Raw genomic sequence first — 14,474 nt, forward strand, 5'->3', positions numbered from 1 at the left:
TCAGGTGCTGGCTGTTACCTTAGAATGATAGGTGAGCTTTTCAAAAGCGCTGGGGAGATTTCTGAGCTCCCACCCTAGAGCCTGGCTCCATTGGTCTGGATGATTCTGAAGGACAGCTGAGTTGCAGACCTCAGAGATCCCGTGGCCAGGCCTGATCCCCATTTAACTGATGAAAGATTGAGAGCCAGATAGGCAGGATACTATGGGGTCGCACAGCGGGTCAGTGATAGAGCTGACCCTCGGGCAGGGCCCTTTTATCCGACCCTTCGATGGCCTGGGTGTCTACCTCGAAGACCCGTGAATTTGCACATTTACAACATGATCCAGCTTCAAAGAGTGCAATTGGCTGCCATTTAGGGGGCACAGGTGTTCTACAGGTGAACCCACTCGTCTCTTTCTCCAAGTTGCAGTTTGCTCTCCTAAGTCGTGTGATCAGGCTGGGACCCGAGGCCTAGCCCCTGCAGGTTTCTAGGGTGTTGGGGGTGTCAAGTGGAGAAGTGACCTGCTGCCTGGGGCCTCTCCCCCTCCCCAGTCCTGCTCCATACAAACTCTGAGCCTCCATGCCTGGCTCCTAGGAGATGGGCAGGCCAGTGAGGCCCATGGGGGCAGGACAGGGACAAGGGGCCGGTCTGGGTACCCCAAGCCCTAGTTCTGAACAGAAAGAAGGGCCCCATGAATGAGCTCAGGCTGAGCAAGCTGTCTCCAGGACGGGCTCGAAAGGGTCGAAGGCCTGGCACTGGAGCTGGGAGGGGGAGGATGGGGACTCCTCCGCCCCCCGCCCCCACTCACCTTTCCTCTCGGGGGACATCTGCCAACTGACTCTTGCGCCTCTGCCTCCCCACCAGGTACTAACCCCACAGCTCATCTCTAAAGAACCTGCCCTGCCTGCTGATCCTAACATTTCCTCTCTCTACCCCAATCAAGGGCTCCTGGGGACTGGGTGCCAGGGAAGGGGCTCAGGAGGCTGGGAGGGGACACCACTAACCTGCTTTCACCTCACAGGATGGCTGCTGGTGTCTGAAGAGTCCTGACCAACGTTTCTCTCTCTCTCTCTCTCCCGCCCCCTCCCCCATCTCTCTCAATCTGTATCTCTCCCTCCATCCCTTCCCCTCTCTGACCCTCCTTTCTTCTGCACTGCCAGAGCACCTTGGATTTGAACTAAAGGGTACGGAGCCTCTATGTATCAGTCAGCGCCATCCACACAGCCCCTCTCCACAGCCTCTGACACCATGTGTGCTGGATGTTTGGCTTCCTTTTCCCCCAAATGGAAAAGGGATGATTTCAAAAATCCCCCTGTCCCCATCAGGATGTCCTGTAATAAACTACATTGATTTGGGGGAGACAAGAAAAGCTCATGAACAGCAGAGCACCCTGGCATTCAGACTGCGCCCCCGTGTACAGTAGTGCCCCCTTGCCTGGGGCCAGTCGCCAGGGTACTCTGAGGGGAGTGGGACCCCTGAGCTGTGCGCAACCCAGTGGGTTGGCCAGACGAGCCCTTGGAGAGCAGGTGTCTGAAAGCCACAGAATCCTGGTTTGGAGAACTGTGCAGAGAGGCATCCCTTTCAATTTGACCTTAATCCTTCCTTTTCCCATTTCCATTTCCATTGCTTTTCATTCTTCACCAGGCTGGCAGCTGATAACACCCATTTGTCTCTGCCGCCTGCCCCGTGTTTGTCTGCCAGGCTTTGCCATCTGCTTGAGGCTGTTACTCCCTTCACGATCTGTCCCCACGGTGGCACATGTGTTTGTGGGCAACACCAGCAAGGGTCCACGGTGGGCTGGCTTCTGGTGCCTGCCCTCCTGCCTCCCAGCTCAGAACCTCACGTCCCACTCCTGACTGTCCTCTGGCCCCTGGAAGATGCCTTGGGCAGGAAGGGACTTTGAGGGGTCAGTCTTCCCAGCTCTCTGGCTTTGTGCTGGGAGGCTCCACCCTGGTCCACACATATAGCAGGAGAGATGCAGGGGCTCAGAGGGTTTGAGCCTTCGATGGGGTCAGACCCCAGATGTGTGCAGAGCCTGCAGTTGTGAAAAGACTGTTCTCGTGGCAGATTTGGGGAGGCCCTAGTTCCCCGGCCACCTAGCCACCATCAGCTATTCTCAGAAGATGGAGCGGAACGTCTATGTGTAAGAGTATGTCTGTCTCTCTGCTGTGACAGGGTGGGGAGGAGAGGGGCCGAGTCTGTGGTGTCTGTGTGATCATGGCAGGGGGTGCAGAGGGGAATCTATAGGTGTGCGTGTCTGTGTTGTTATGGGGGGCTGACATGTTTACACCTCGTTGGGTCTCTCAGTGCAGGGTGTGAGCCCACGGAGGGGTGCAGTGGAACATCTTTGTTGTTAAGGGTTGAGCATGAGCAGTGGGTGCGGAGGCAAGTGTGAGCGTATGTAAATATGTGACTGCCTGTAAAGGTGGTCTGTATATTCATTCACACACCAACTCAACAAACCTCTACTGAACCCCAGAGTTGGCCAGACCCTGGCGATGTAGCATGCAGAGTCCCTGCCCTCCTGGTGCTCAGATTCACAGGGTGAGACAGACAGCAAACAAACAAGAAAGATAGCAGGTGGGGGTAAGTGCTACACAGAAAATAAAATGGAATGGGATGGCGCCTAGCCAGGATGAGGAGCTACTCTAGCTAAGTGGCCAGGGAAGCCTTGTCCAATGAGGTGACATTTGAGCTAAAACCTGACGAGAAGTAGCCAGCCCTGCAAACAATCAGGGGAGAGTGTTTGAGGCAGGGGGCACAGCAAGTTAAGGATGATGTGGATGGGCCTGCCTTGTTCAATGGATGGAAAGACTGCCAGTGCCTCTGGAGCACAGCAGACATGGGGAAGAAGACTACAGGTGGGATCTAGAGGAAGGGACCAGGTGACCCTGGGCCTCGTGGACCATGGTAAGGCTTTGGGTTGTATTCGAATTGCAGGGGGATGCCACTGTGGGTTTTTAAGCAGAGGAGTAAAATGATCTGCTTTATGGTTGGAAATCAGTGTGGCTTTGGGGCAGAGGATAGACTGGGTGAGGGGACAGGGTGTGGAGGAATAGAAGCAGAGAAACCAGTCAGAAGCGTGCAGCTGTCGAGTGAGAGATGGCATCATCTTGGATGAAGCTGGAAGCAGTGGAAATGGGACGAAGTGGTCAGATCTGGGATCTACTTGGGAGGGAGAGCTGAGACGACTTGCTGATGGATCAGGTATCAGAGTGGGTGGGAAGATCAGGAGTGATTCTAAGGTCTGGGGCTGGTATAATAGGAAAGGTGGTGTCGCCACTGAAGAGATGGGAAGAGCAGGGAACGAGCGTGGGGAATCAGTGCTTCTGCTTGGCCATGGCCCTTGGATGTAGGAATCTGGAGCTCCGGAAGAGGTCAGGGCAGGAGAGAGAAACGTGAGATTCGGCTGCATACAGATGGTATTTCAAGTCTGAGTCTGGGTGAGATGACGGAGGGAGAAAGGGCAGGTGGAGAGAGGAAGAAGCCTGAGAGCTCTGGGCCTGGACCCTGCAGCCCACATGGAAGAGGGGGAAGTAACAACTGAGACAGAGAGATGAGCCAGTGCAGGGGGAGGAAACCCAGGAGTGAAGACCATCCCGGGAAGTGGGCCCAGCAGGGGGAGTCTGCTGAGAGGGAAGCGAATGACCACAGACTTGGCAGCGGGGGGTTGTTGGTGACCATGTCCAGAGCGGTCTCAGAGGAGTGATGGAGACAGAGGCCTGAGTGGAGGACTGAGGCGTGGCTGGGGATGAGAACCGGAGGCAGGACGAGGACCGCAGAGCCTGGAGGTGGGGATCTGGGGTGGAGGGCTGTTTGTTCAAGACTCTGCATGACTGTCAGTGGGCGTGATCACGTGCGTGGCGGCCGTGTGTATTGTTGTGAAGGGTCTGTCTGTGTGTCAGACGGGCACAGTCCTCCAGGTATGTGTGCCTGGGGCTTTGTACCCAGTGTTTGCCGCTGGGCCTACCTTTGCCACAGGAGACCCTGCAAGCCTGAGGGCTTAGGGACACTGCCCAGGGCTCCACCAAGGCTTTGGGTCCCGCCCCCACTTATCCCTGTGCTGGTGGGAGGGGAGCAATGGGGAGGGGCCAGCCAGCAGATGGGAGCCAGAGCAAGGGCGGGGTGTCTAGGCTGTAGGCCTTGACCATGTCTGGTGCTGTCACCTTTTTCCTTTGCTTCCTCCAGGCTTTCTCTGTCCTAGAAGGGTAGGGGTTGCCCCGCCAAAAAGTGGAAGTAGAGGTAGAGGGGATAGTTGGGTCTTTTTGAGGGCTTTGAGGCCCAGCCTAGCTCAGCTCCTTCAGAAGGGTGGAGGCTGCTCCTTGAGCACAAGGGCTGTCCTAGGCGCCAGGGGGCTGTGCTGCCACTCGTTGGTCTCTGACAAGCAGAGACGGGGAGAGCTGGAGTGGGCCAGGGCCACAACCCTGACCAAGCTGCAGGGATAAACCAAGGCCTTTCTCCCCTCTCCCGCCTCTGTGGGCCTGGTCTGCTCTGTCCCTGCTCCTGGTCCTGGCACCCCTCCTAAGTCCAGCCTCTGGGCCTCATGTCCTGTCTCCAGCCCAGAACAAGCCACTCTCCACCTTCTTAAGGAAGCCAGAGTGGCCAGCCAGGCCTTTGCCCAGGGTCTGCATGTTCACCACCATGAAGACCAGCTTCCCCCAGCCCATCAAGGCTCTTTGCAGCCACCAGGCCATAGTGGGTTGCCCTCCCCTATGACCTTGGGAACTTCACCTCCATCCCACCTCCTCCAGCCATCCCCCTGCATTTTCCACTCACATGCTCCAGGCAGAGCGCGGGTTTGGGAAGGTGAACTCAGGGGTAGTCACTCGTGATGTGATGAGATCCACAGGTGGGTGGAGTTCAGTAAAGCAGGAGGAAGGGAACTGGCTGGGGAGGGGTGAGATGGATTGCAACCGGGCAGCACCTGAGCTGGAGAGAGCCCGGGGTTTGCGAGGCAGGGGGGCGGTCTGCAGCACTGTCTCTATGGGTCTGCCTCCCACCCTGCCCCCTCACGCCCTCTACCTCTGCAGAAGCCGAGGAGCTGTACCAGAAAAGGGTCCTGACTATCACCGGCATTTGCGTGGCTCTGCTGGTCGTGGGCATCGTCTGCGTGGTCGCCTACTGCAAGACCAAGTGAGTTGTCGGGCACTCAGAGCAACCAGGGACGGCTTTTGTGGGGTCAGGCTCTCCTCTCCACCGCACCATGCCTGGCCGAGCCTCCCCCATTCCTATGCCCCTCTGCCCCCTTCTGCAGCTGGTGAGGGGCCAAAGGGCTGGGCCAAGAAGCAGGAGCGGGTAGACAGGCCCCAGAGGACTGCACGAAAACAGTCATAAGCCCAGGCGGTGGAAGAAGATAGATCTGGGCTCTAATTCAGCTCGGCCATTTCCTGTGACCCTGAGGAAACGGATGAGCTTCTCTGAGTCCTCATCTATAAAATGAGTGTGATCCTCTAGTACCTCAGAGGATCCTGTGAGGGAGGATCTGCCCTGTCCAGTCGGCAGGCACTGGGGCAGTGTTGGGGGTGGGCAAGCACAGAGAGGGAGGCACCTTCTCAGGGGAAAAAGAGACCTCACAGGGCACTGCCTAATCCCACCTAGGAGCAGTCCAAGCAGGAATACAGAGAAGATGGGGTTGGGCCACTCCTGGGCAAAGGAAAGGTGGCATCAGAACCTTGGAGCAAGGAATGGGGCTGGACAGTTCCAGTAGAAGAGTGCAAGCTAAAGGACAAATGCAGGAGAGGATCAGCTGTGTTCATGGAGCTTGAGCAGCCCAGGCTAGCTGGAGCAAAGGGCTGGGATCAGTTTTAAAAAGGTGCACGAGTCTAAAAGAACAGCTGGAACCTGTATGGCACCACAGGGCCTTGAATGTCAAGCTTGGGGGCCTCGGTTTATCCTACAGATGACAGGGAGCCATTGCAGGTTGTAGAGTGATGTGGTACAGAAAGAGTTTGTCATATCTGTTCTTATGTGGAAAGCAAGAGTCTGGGCATAGCCACCATTTGGGGGACTGAGCCCCTGGGTCTTGACTCCTGCTGCCCCTATCTGTGAGATCTAAGGCCCTGCCAGCCTTGGGGTTTAGGGTTCAGGGAGCCCACAGGAGGAGACTGGGCCCACATAGGAAAATTGAGGCCAAGAACTGGGGGGAGAAGCAAGCCCCATGTTCTAACCCCTACTACATTTACTTATTTCTTCAACAAACTTTCATTCAATGACTGCTGGACACCAGGCCCTGTACCAGGCACATGGCCAGTGCTCTAAGCAAGAGGTCCAGTGTTACAGGATGTATCTCAGAGGTGCCTAACCTCAGCTAGAGGGCAGGGAGGGTTTCCCTGAGAAAGGTGCATTTAAGCTGGGCCTGAGAGATGAGCAGGAGTTAGCAGGTGAAGAGGCAGAGAATGTGCTGCAATTGGATGCAAAGGCCCAGAGGCCAGAGGGGCACAGTATAGGATCAGAAACAAGCCCTCCAAGGATGCAGCAAGCTGGGGAGGGGAAAGGGCAGTGAGAGACAGGGCTGGGGAGAGGAAACAGGATTCTGAAGCCCAATGAAGGGGCTTTAACAGGGGAGTGACATGATTAAACTTGTTGATTACAAAACAAATGTATTGAGCACTTAATAGGTGCCGAAGTGAAGTAGCCCCACAGGTCTTGACTCCCTGACCACAGCATCCTGTTTTATTTTCTCCATAGCACTTTGCTGAAAGTATCTTGTTTGTTTATTTGTTTATGTGTTTATCATCTGCCTCCCCTACTGGCCTGCAAGCTCCCTGAGGGCAGGAACCATATCTGTCTCCTCTGCTCCAAAACAGCATCTGGCACATAGTAAAAACCCAATAGATACCAAATAAATGAATGCATGAAGTGGGCCAGCACTGTGCTTGAATATTTTATCTACTCTTAATCCTCAGTGGTCTTTGGAATGCGTAGATGATCAGTCCGTTTTACAGATGAGGAAAGTGAAACATGGATAGTTTAAGCAATTTGCCCAGAGTTACACAGCTAGAAAGTAGTAGAGTTCTGCTCTCTCAGCAGAAGCTCATTACCACTAGGCTCAGGTCCTGCTGAATTCCAGGTGGTAGTGATGATGTAGGGGGTTGATTGAAGGGGTCCTTGCTGAAGGCAGCCTGAGCACAGGAAAGAGCAGTAGCAGGCGATTGCCACGGCAGTCCCGGCCCAGGTAGACTAGTTCCCTGGAGTAACAGCTAGGGAAGCTCATACTTTGTGTCAGGGGAGGCGGGGAGGGGGTGTCAGGCTAACGCACCTCCCCCTGTGCAGAAAACAGCGGAAGCAGATGCATAACCACCTTCGACAGAACATGTGTCCAGCCCACCAGAACCGGAGCTTGGCCAATGGGCCCAGCCACCCCCGGCTGGACCCTGAGGAGATCCAGATGGCAGACGTGAGTGGTGTTCCCAGGCCCCACTCTGACCCCTTGCTGTGTAGCCCGCCTTCTTATGCCCCCTGCAAGAATGGGCCAGGGAGGCGGCCGGCCCATCCTGTGCTCAGCCTTGCCTGCTAGCCTAGCCTTGCCTCACCAGGATGACTTAGCCTCACTTGGCCCACTTCCTTAAGGGAGGTCGGGGGATTGATTTCCAGGGGCCATTGCTGCCCTAACACCGAGTTGCTTATCCAGTGGACCACCACCGCCCCTGCAACCTGGAGCTTACTGCCTCACTTCCCCTGCCCACCAGGAAGGAGGGTCAACTTGGTCATCTGTCACTAACTGCCCCCCCCAAAAAAAACCCTCTGTCTGTTCCAGTATATCTCCAAGAATGTGCCAGCCACAGACCATGTCATCCGGAGGGAAACGGAGACCACCTTCTCTGGGAGCCACTCCTGTTCTCCTTCTCACCACTGCTCCACAGCCACGCCCACCTCCAGCCACAGGTGGGCACCACCAAGGCCCACGCAGCCTTGCAGACTCCTGTATGCACACCCTCAGGGCGTGCACATGCACACCACACACCTGCCTGGGGACACACACCAAACTCCCCAGCCAGGCTGGGCTCTGTATTGAGGGTCCCTGTGAGCAGGAGGGTGGAGGTGGGGGGCTTCAAACCAGAACCCACCACCAAACGTACATCCAGATCCTCAAGAGACCGGATTCCCTTTTCTAGTCTAAACCAGCCCCAGAGGAACAACAGCATCACTGTGTTCCCACCTAACATTTGGTTTTGTTTGGCCCTCATCAGCACCACTTCATCTGGCATAAAGTGCCTGCTCACTCAAATACCCACAGCTATTTGACGCCCTCTCCTGGGTTTTCCACATGAACCTAGTCCACCTTAGCCTCCTCTCCAGAGGTAGGGAGGCCTGTCCACACAAGGACAAAGACTCAGACAGCTCAAGAAAGAACATGGTTGGCCCCTTTCTTCCCTGGGGAGCAGCACAGAATAGGCAGGGTCCCCATATATTGGCCACTGGAGCTGGGCTCTTAAGGCAAGTGGCTAAGTACCATGGGAGTGGGAGGGTCCCAGACAGGGAGGCTAAGGAGAGTTTGGTTGCAGAGAGGAAAGGAAGAGGCCTCTCTGCACATTGCAGCTCACCCATCCTCGGGCCTCCAGCTCTCCTTCTCCCAAAATCGGGGTTTGGCATTTATGATGTTACACCTCAGCCCAGAGTGAAGGGCAGTGAGCTGAGGGGGCCTGAGATGGAATGAAGAGCCAGGGAAGGGGTGGGCCTGGGACCACACGTGCTGGGCTGCCCAGCCCCTTCTTGACCCCTCACCTCACTTCCGCCTGGCTTCTCCAGGCATGAGAGCCACACGTGGAGCCTGGAACATTCTGAGAGCCTGACCTCCGACTCCCAATCGGGCATCATGCTGTCATCAGTGGGCACCAGCAAATGCAACAGCCCAGCGTGTGTGGAGGCGCGGGCACGGCGGGCGGCAGCCTACAGCCTAGAGGAGCAGCGCAGGGCTGCTGTGCCACCTTACCATGACTCCATAGACTCCCTGCGTGACTCCCCACACAGCGAGAGGTCAGTTCCTACCCCGTGACCTGTGCGCCACCGTAGCCAGAGAGCTGGCACCACTGACCCAGGGCTGACCCTTAGGTCACCTCAGAAACACTCCAAAGAGCCTCATCCCCATTTTCTAGATGCGCAAGCAAGGTCCCTGAAAAGTTAAATGGTCTGCTTGGGGTCATCAACATGTTAATGACAGGCTGGGACTACAGCTAGTAGACCCTGGTGTGTTATGACCATTTAATTGTTCTACTAGGACACTTTTCAGAGTAGAAGGGGATATTATTAATAATTGCAGTGGAACATGAGGAGCAAACAGGGTCTGGCCTGGACAAACCAGAACATACAGTTGCCCTACCCTGGTGTCACCTAGAGGCCCCATGTCCCAGGAGAAACAGACAGCAAGATTGAGCAGATTGAAGAGTGGGAGGGGAGGCCGTCTGTGAGTAAGCTGATGAGTGCAGGATGGGAATGAGCCAAGAATGCCTGAAGGCCCTGGAAGTATCAGCAACTAGGCCCCCATGGATCAAGATGCCATTGGGTTCCTGAGCAATGAATGCAGTGAGAACCAGGAACCTTCCCTTCTTCCCTGACTCCAAGCCAGGAGTTGCAGGGGGCCAGCCTCCATCTTGCTCTCCCCTTGGCACTTGGGATCTGTGGGAGGAGAGCAGAAAAAGGGGCATGGTACTAGGAACTCCAGGCTGGGGTGGAGAAGGCTTCAATTCAGCCTACTCCATGCCGGTCATGGACACAAAACCACTGAAGCTCACAGCTGCCTATGGAAAGTGCTAAGCATAGGACACCCCACCAGGGCAGAGAAACCCAGTCTGACGGCAGGCTCTGGGGAGCAGCTAGGTTTTCCAAGCAACCTTTCCAAGCTCAGCTCCACCACCTGTGTGACTTGGGGCAGGTTGATCACCTCTGTGCCTGTTTCCTCAGCTATAGAACAGGGAGCATTACACCTATCCTGCATGGTTCTTATGAAGGCCACCCTAAGATCATGCGCAAAGGCTCTTTGCCTTTTACCTGACATGGCGCTGGTGCTCACTAGGTGGAGCTATGGTTATCAGTAGTAACAAGAGCAATAGGACTTCTTAATGCAGCGGTCCCCAACCTTTTTGGCACCAGGGACCGGTTTTGTGGAAGACAATTTTTCCACAGACGGGGGCGGGGGGATGGTTTCAGGATGATTCATTTATTGTGCACTTTATTTCTATTATTATTACATTATAATTATACAACTCACCATAATGCTGACAGGAGGCGGAGCTCAGGCGGTAATGCAAGCCATGGGGAGTGGCTGTAAATACAGATGAAGCTTCAATCGCTCTGGCCACACACCTCCTGCTGTGCGGCCTGGCTCCTAACAGGCCACAGACGGGTACTAGTCCGCGGCCTGGGGGTTGGGGACCCCTGCCTTAATGGATGGGAGGTAGAGAGGCAAGGCGGGGAAAGACTTCCAGGCAAGGGGAACAACTTGAGCTGTTCCAGCAGAGGCACTAAGGACATGGCTGGTGAGGCGCCTAGAGCAGGGTGCGCTGTGAGGAGAGTGGAGCTGGGCCTGAACAGGCAAGCTGGGGCCAGACAGATGGCCAGTGGCCCTGGGTGGGTAAGCAGGAAGGGCCTCCTAAAGCAGAGATATGACTTTAAAAGATTGCTCTGGGAGGGAATTCCCCGGCAGTCCAGTGGTTGAGGCTCCACGCTTCCACTGCAGGGGGCGCAGGTTCATCGGGGGACTAGGATCCCACATGCCACGTGGCCAAAAAAAGATTGTTCTGGGAATTGCATAGGCTGAAGGAGGAAAGACCCTGGGGCGGGGGAATGACCAGAGTGAACATCTAGTCCCAGGATGGAGTGGAGCGGGGTGGAGGGTATTCCAGGAGAAAGGAAATGGGTAGGACGTGATGGACGTGCATGTGGGAGAGGGAAGAGAGGGGAGTCAGATGATTCTGAAAAACAGTAATGGGGACTCCGGAGAGCAATGAGGTGCCCAGCTTTACAGTTTGGAAGAGAGGCAGGGAGGTGGGTGGTCCCTGTCCTGAGGTGGATAATGGTTGGGCAAGAGGCCGGTTGACTCAGAGAGGGAAATGTGGAAAAAGAAAAGGGACAGGTGCCTGGGACCCAGCGTGGGAGATATTAGCAAGGGCAAACTTTTGAAGGAACTGGTGGTCTTCAGCCCCAGGCAGAGACACTTCAGTGGGGTCTTGGTAACTGTGAGCTCTGGGCTGAGGACCCTACCTGAGGTGGGAGCAGTCACTTCCCTGAGGCAGCTTTTAGCTTCAACTTAAAAAGGTAAATATTTCCCCACTGTAGCCATCAGCCATGGGATGAACTGTCCCGGAGGGGAGGTAAGTCCAAGTCACAGGGGTGGCTGAATGCAGGGACTAGAATGAGGAATTGGGCAGTATGAGTTCTGGTTCCTGCCTGGCCTGGGTTCAAATCCCAGCTCAACCACTTCTTGGCTGTGTGAACCTTGAGTAAGTCAATTAAACGTTCTGAGCCTCAGTTTCCTCACGTGTAGTACGGGACTAACAGAAGCCTCTTATAGAATTATTGTATTAGATGAGATCACACATGTAAAATGCCCCAGCCTTAGCCTCACCCAAAGTAACCATTCAGGAACACCGGTGACTGTGAGCATCCCCACAGCCAAGGACCACTGACACGTTTATGGAATCATCCAACAACGCTACGGAATGAGCACTGTGGTTACTCCCGTTTCGCAGATAAGCAAACTGAGGCTCAGAGAAATTAAGGAAATTTATTACGGTCACTTAGGAATACCAGCATGGTTCTTGCAAGAGGGACCCTGGGCAAGACCGCTGCTTTGCATCAGGTCCGCCCTATCCCCTGGCCACCGGCTCACGTCTCTGCCTCTTCCCGCAGGTATGTGTCGGCCCTGACCACGCCCGCGCGCCTCTCTCCCGTGGACTTCCATTACTCGCTGGCCACGCAGGTGCCGACTTTCGAGATCACGTCCCCCAACTCGGCGCACGCCGTGTCGCTGCCGCCGGCCGCGCCCATCAGCTACCGCCTGGCGGAGCAGCAGCCGCTCCTGCGGCACCCGGCGCCCCCCGGCCCCGGTCCAGGGCCCGGGACCGGTGCGGACATGCAGCGCAGCTACGACAGCTACTACTACCCCGCGGCGGGACCGGGGCCGCGGCGCGGGGCCTGCGCCCTAGGCGGCAGCCTGGGCAGTCTGCCCGCCAGCCCTTTCCGCATCCCCGAGGACGACGAGTACGAGACCACGCAGGAGTGCGCGCCCCCGCCGCCGCCGCGGCCGCGCGCCCGCGGCGCGTCCCGTAGGACGTCTGCTGGGCCCCGGCGCTGGCGCCGCTCGCGCCTCAACGGGCTGGCGGCGCAGCGCGCACGCGCGGCGCGGGACTCGCTGTCGCTGAGCAGCGGCTCGGGAGGTGGCTCGGCCTCCGCCTCGGACGACGAAGCGGACGACGCGGACGGGGCGCTGGCGGCCGAGAGCACGCCTTTCCTCGGCCTGCGTGCGGCGCACGACGCGCTGCGCTCGGACTCGCCGCCGCTCTGCCCGGCGGCCGACAGCAGGACTTACTACTCCCTGGACAGCCACAGCACGCGGGCCAGCAGCAGACAGAGCCGCGGGCCGCCCCCGCGGGCCAAGCAGGACTCGGGGCCCCTCTAGGGCCCCCGCCGCCCCCTCCGCCTCGCCCGCCCCACTGTCTTTAAGGAGAACAGAGACCGCCGACTGGAGAGAGAAAGGAGGGAAAAAAAGAAATAAAAATATTTTTATTTTCTATAAAAGGAAAAAGGTATAACAAAATGTTTTATTTTCATTTTAGCAAAAATTGTCTTATAATACTAGCTAACGGCAAAGACGTTTTTATAGGGAAACTATTTATATGTGACATCCTGATTTACAGCTTCGGAAAAAAAAAGAAACAACAAAAAAAAAAGAGAGATGGGCCAATTTTTTGACTCTTTAATAGAAACCTATATTGTGGTGCCTTTTGCTGTACGCTAATCTGGAGCTCCTGGAGAGAAGTCTGGGTTGCGGGGTGGGGGAATGTAGGATCCCAAGCTGGCGGGGGTCGTGGGAGGTGGTGGTGGTGAGACAAAGCAGGAGAGAAGAGGCTTCGGGATTGGGTTCGGGTGGGCACGAGGCTGGGGGCCCCAACGAACGACATGAGGTCCGGAGTAGCTTTGCCCCAGTGCAAGAGCTGGAGTCCTGGGCCCCCTGAGGAGAGGGCGGGGATCCTAGGTTGGAACTAGAGTTGGGGTCAGGTAACGTCCAGGGGGAGACTAAGGCCCAGCGACAGCAACCAGAATGGGGAGGGGGGCCTCCCCGCTCCTCACAGCTGCTAAGGGAGGGGGGCACTGAGAAAGAGGTCTTCCCAACAGCCTCAGCCGGGGGAGGGGGCAGCTCTGCCAGGGCCCCAATGTTCGTGGCTCCTCCTCCCCTATGGCCTCCAGGACGCCCCTCCGTCCTCTGCAGCACCTTCGTTTACAGGTCGTCTTTTCTATTTTACTCCTGCATGTCCTTTGCATTTCAGATTCTTTAGATTGGATGCATGGTCACGCTGGGACCGAGAAGAGCCACTTGACAGTGTATTTGAGTCCCCTCTTAGCAATAAAGTAACACCATTTCCTTCTCCCAGCCCAACTCCCAGCCCCTAGCCCACCCATGACTTCCACTCCCTCTCCAGCCCTGACCTCGCCACCCTCCAAAACTGGGTCCACTGCTAATTTGTCAAAAAGGTAATTGTTTAAAAAAAAAATCCTAAGCAAATGGGAAACCTGCCCCTTGAAATGTCCAAACACCTGACTGTTGACACTTGAACATTTTTATATTATAAATAAAATCAGAAATAACTCATGTTTGACTGCGTGTGCCTAGCCCCCAGGTGAGGAGGGAGACAGAGGATGAAAACCTGTGATAGAGATGGATGGATGTTGGTGTGGAGGTTGGAGAGGGCCAGAGCAGTCCCTGGGAGAAGAGACCCTCCCTTCAATCTCCCTGCCTTCGACTCCCACGACAGGCTCCAGCCCTCCTCCCTGTTCTAAGAACTTCACAAGGTGTCCCCCAGCTCCCCACCCACCGCCCCCCGCTGCTGGGGAACCTGGCCAAGGGGCTGATGCAGATTACTCTGCTTCGAGCTCAGCCTCAGAGCCCTGGCCCAGTTCCTGCCCTGGAGCTACAGGGGCCAGAATGAGGCAAGAGTTTCCGGGCCTAGGTGGGTGAGGAGGGAAGGGTTGTGAGGTTGGCACTGAAGCAGCTGAGGCAAGATGACCCTTGGGGCCTCAGGCAATGTGTGGACATGAAAAGCGGCATAATGGGTACCCTCAGCTGCCAGGAGGACCACAGCTGCTGCAGCTTGTAAGCCCACAGGGTGTTGGGGTTTTTTATATCCCCTCAAAGCCAGGGCCTGTCTAAACTTGCAGTCCCTGATGAAAGGTACATGATTTCAGGCATGGAGAAGGCAGATGGTGTCCAGGGTGAGCCTTTCCCCTCATTGTTTAATGTTACTAAGCCAATGCCCAGCACCAGGAACCATTAGGTTC

The 14,474-nt window shown here is 56.1% G+C and overlaps 1 protein-coding gene across 6 annotated transcripts in view; it reads left to right on the forward strand.

Annotated features, from left to right (window-relative positions):
* NRG2 (neuregulin 2) overlaps positions 1–12,723 on the forward strand; it is a gene marked incomplete at its 5' end in the record, with an annotated part of 178,173 nt that extends 165,450 nt beyond the window's left edge. For 4 of the 6 annotated variants that reach the window (XM_079703626.1, XM_079703627.1, XM_079703628.1 and 1 more), the window contains 5 exons: positions 5,012–5,114; positions 7,254–7,377; positions 7,738–7,865; positions 8,730–8,957; positions 11,829–12,723. In XM_079703626.1, coding sequence (XP_079559752.1) covers positions 5,012–5,114; positions 7,254–7,377; positions 7,738–7,865; positions 8,730–8,957; positions 11,829–12,597 — 1,352 coding nt within the window. In that variant the 3' untranslated portion in view covers positions 12,598–12,723. Of the gene's footprint in view, positions 1–1,141; positions 1,166–5,011; positions 5,115–7,253; positions 7,378–7,737; positions 7,866–8,729; positions 8,958–11,828 lie in introns of all 6 variants that reach the window. The other 2 variants (XM_079703624.1, XM_079703625.1) reach the window with 1 other exon arrangement.
* Between the last annotated feature and the right edge of the window lie 1,751 nt (positions 12,724–14,474).

The sequence above is a fragment of the Hyperoodon ampullatus genome, assembly GCF_949752795.1.
Source record: "Hyperoodon ampullatus genome assembly, chromosome: 4".
Lineage (NCBI taxonomy): Eukaryota > Metazoa > Chordata > Mammalia > Artiodactyla > Ziphiidae > Hyperoodon > Hyperoodon ampullatus.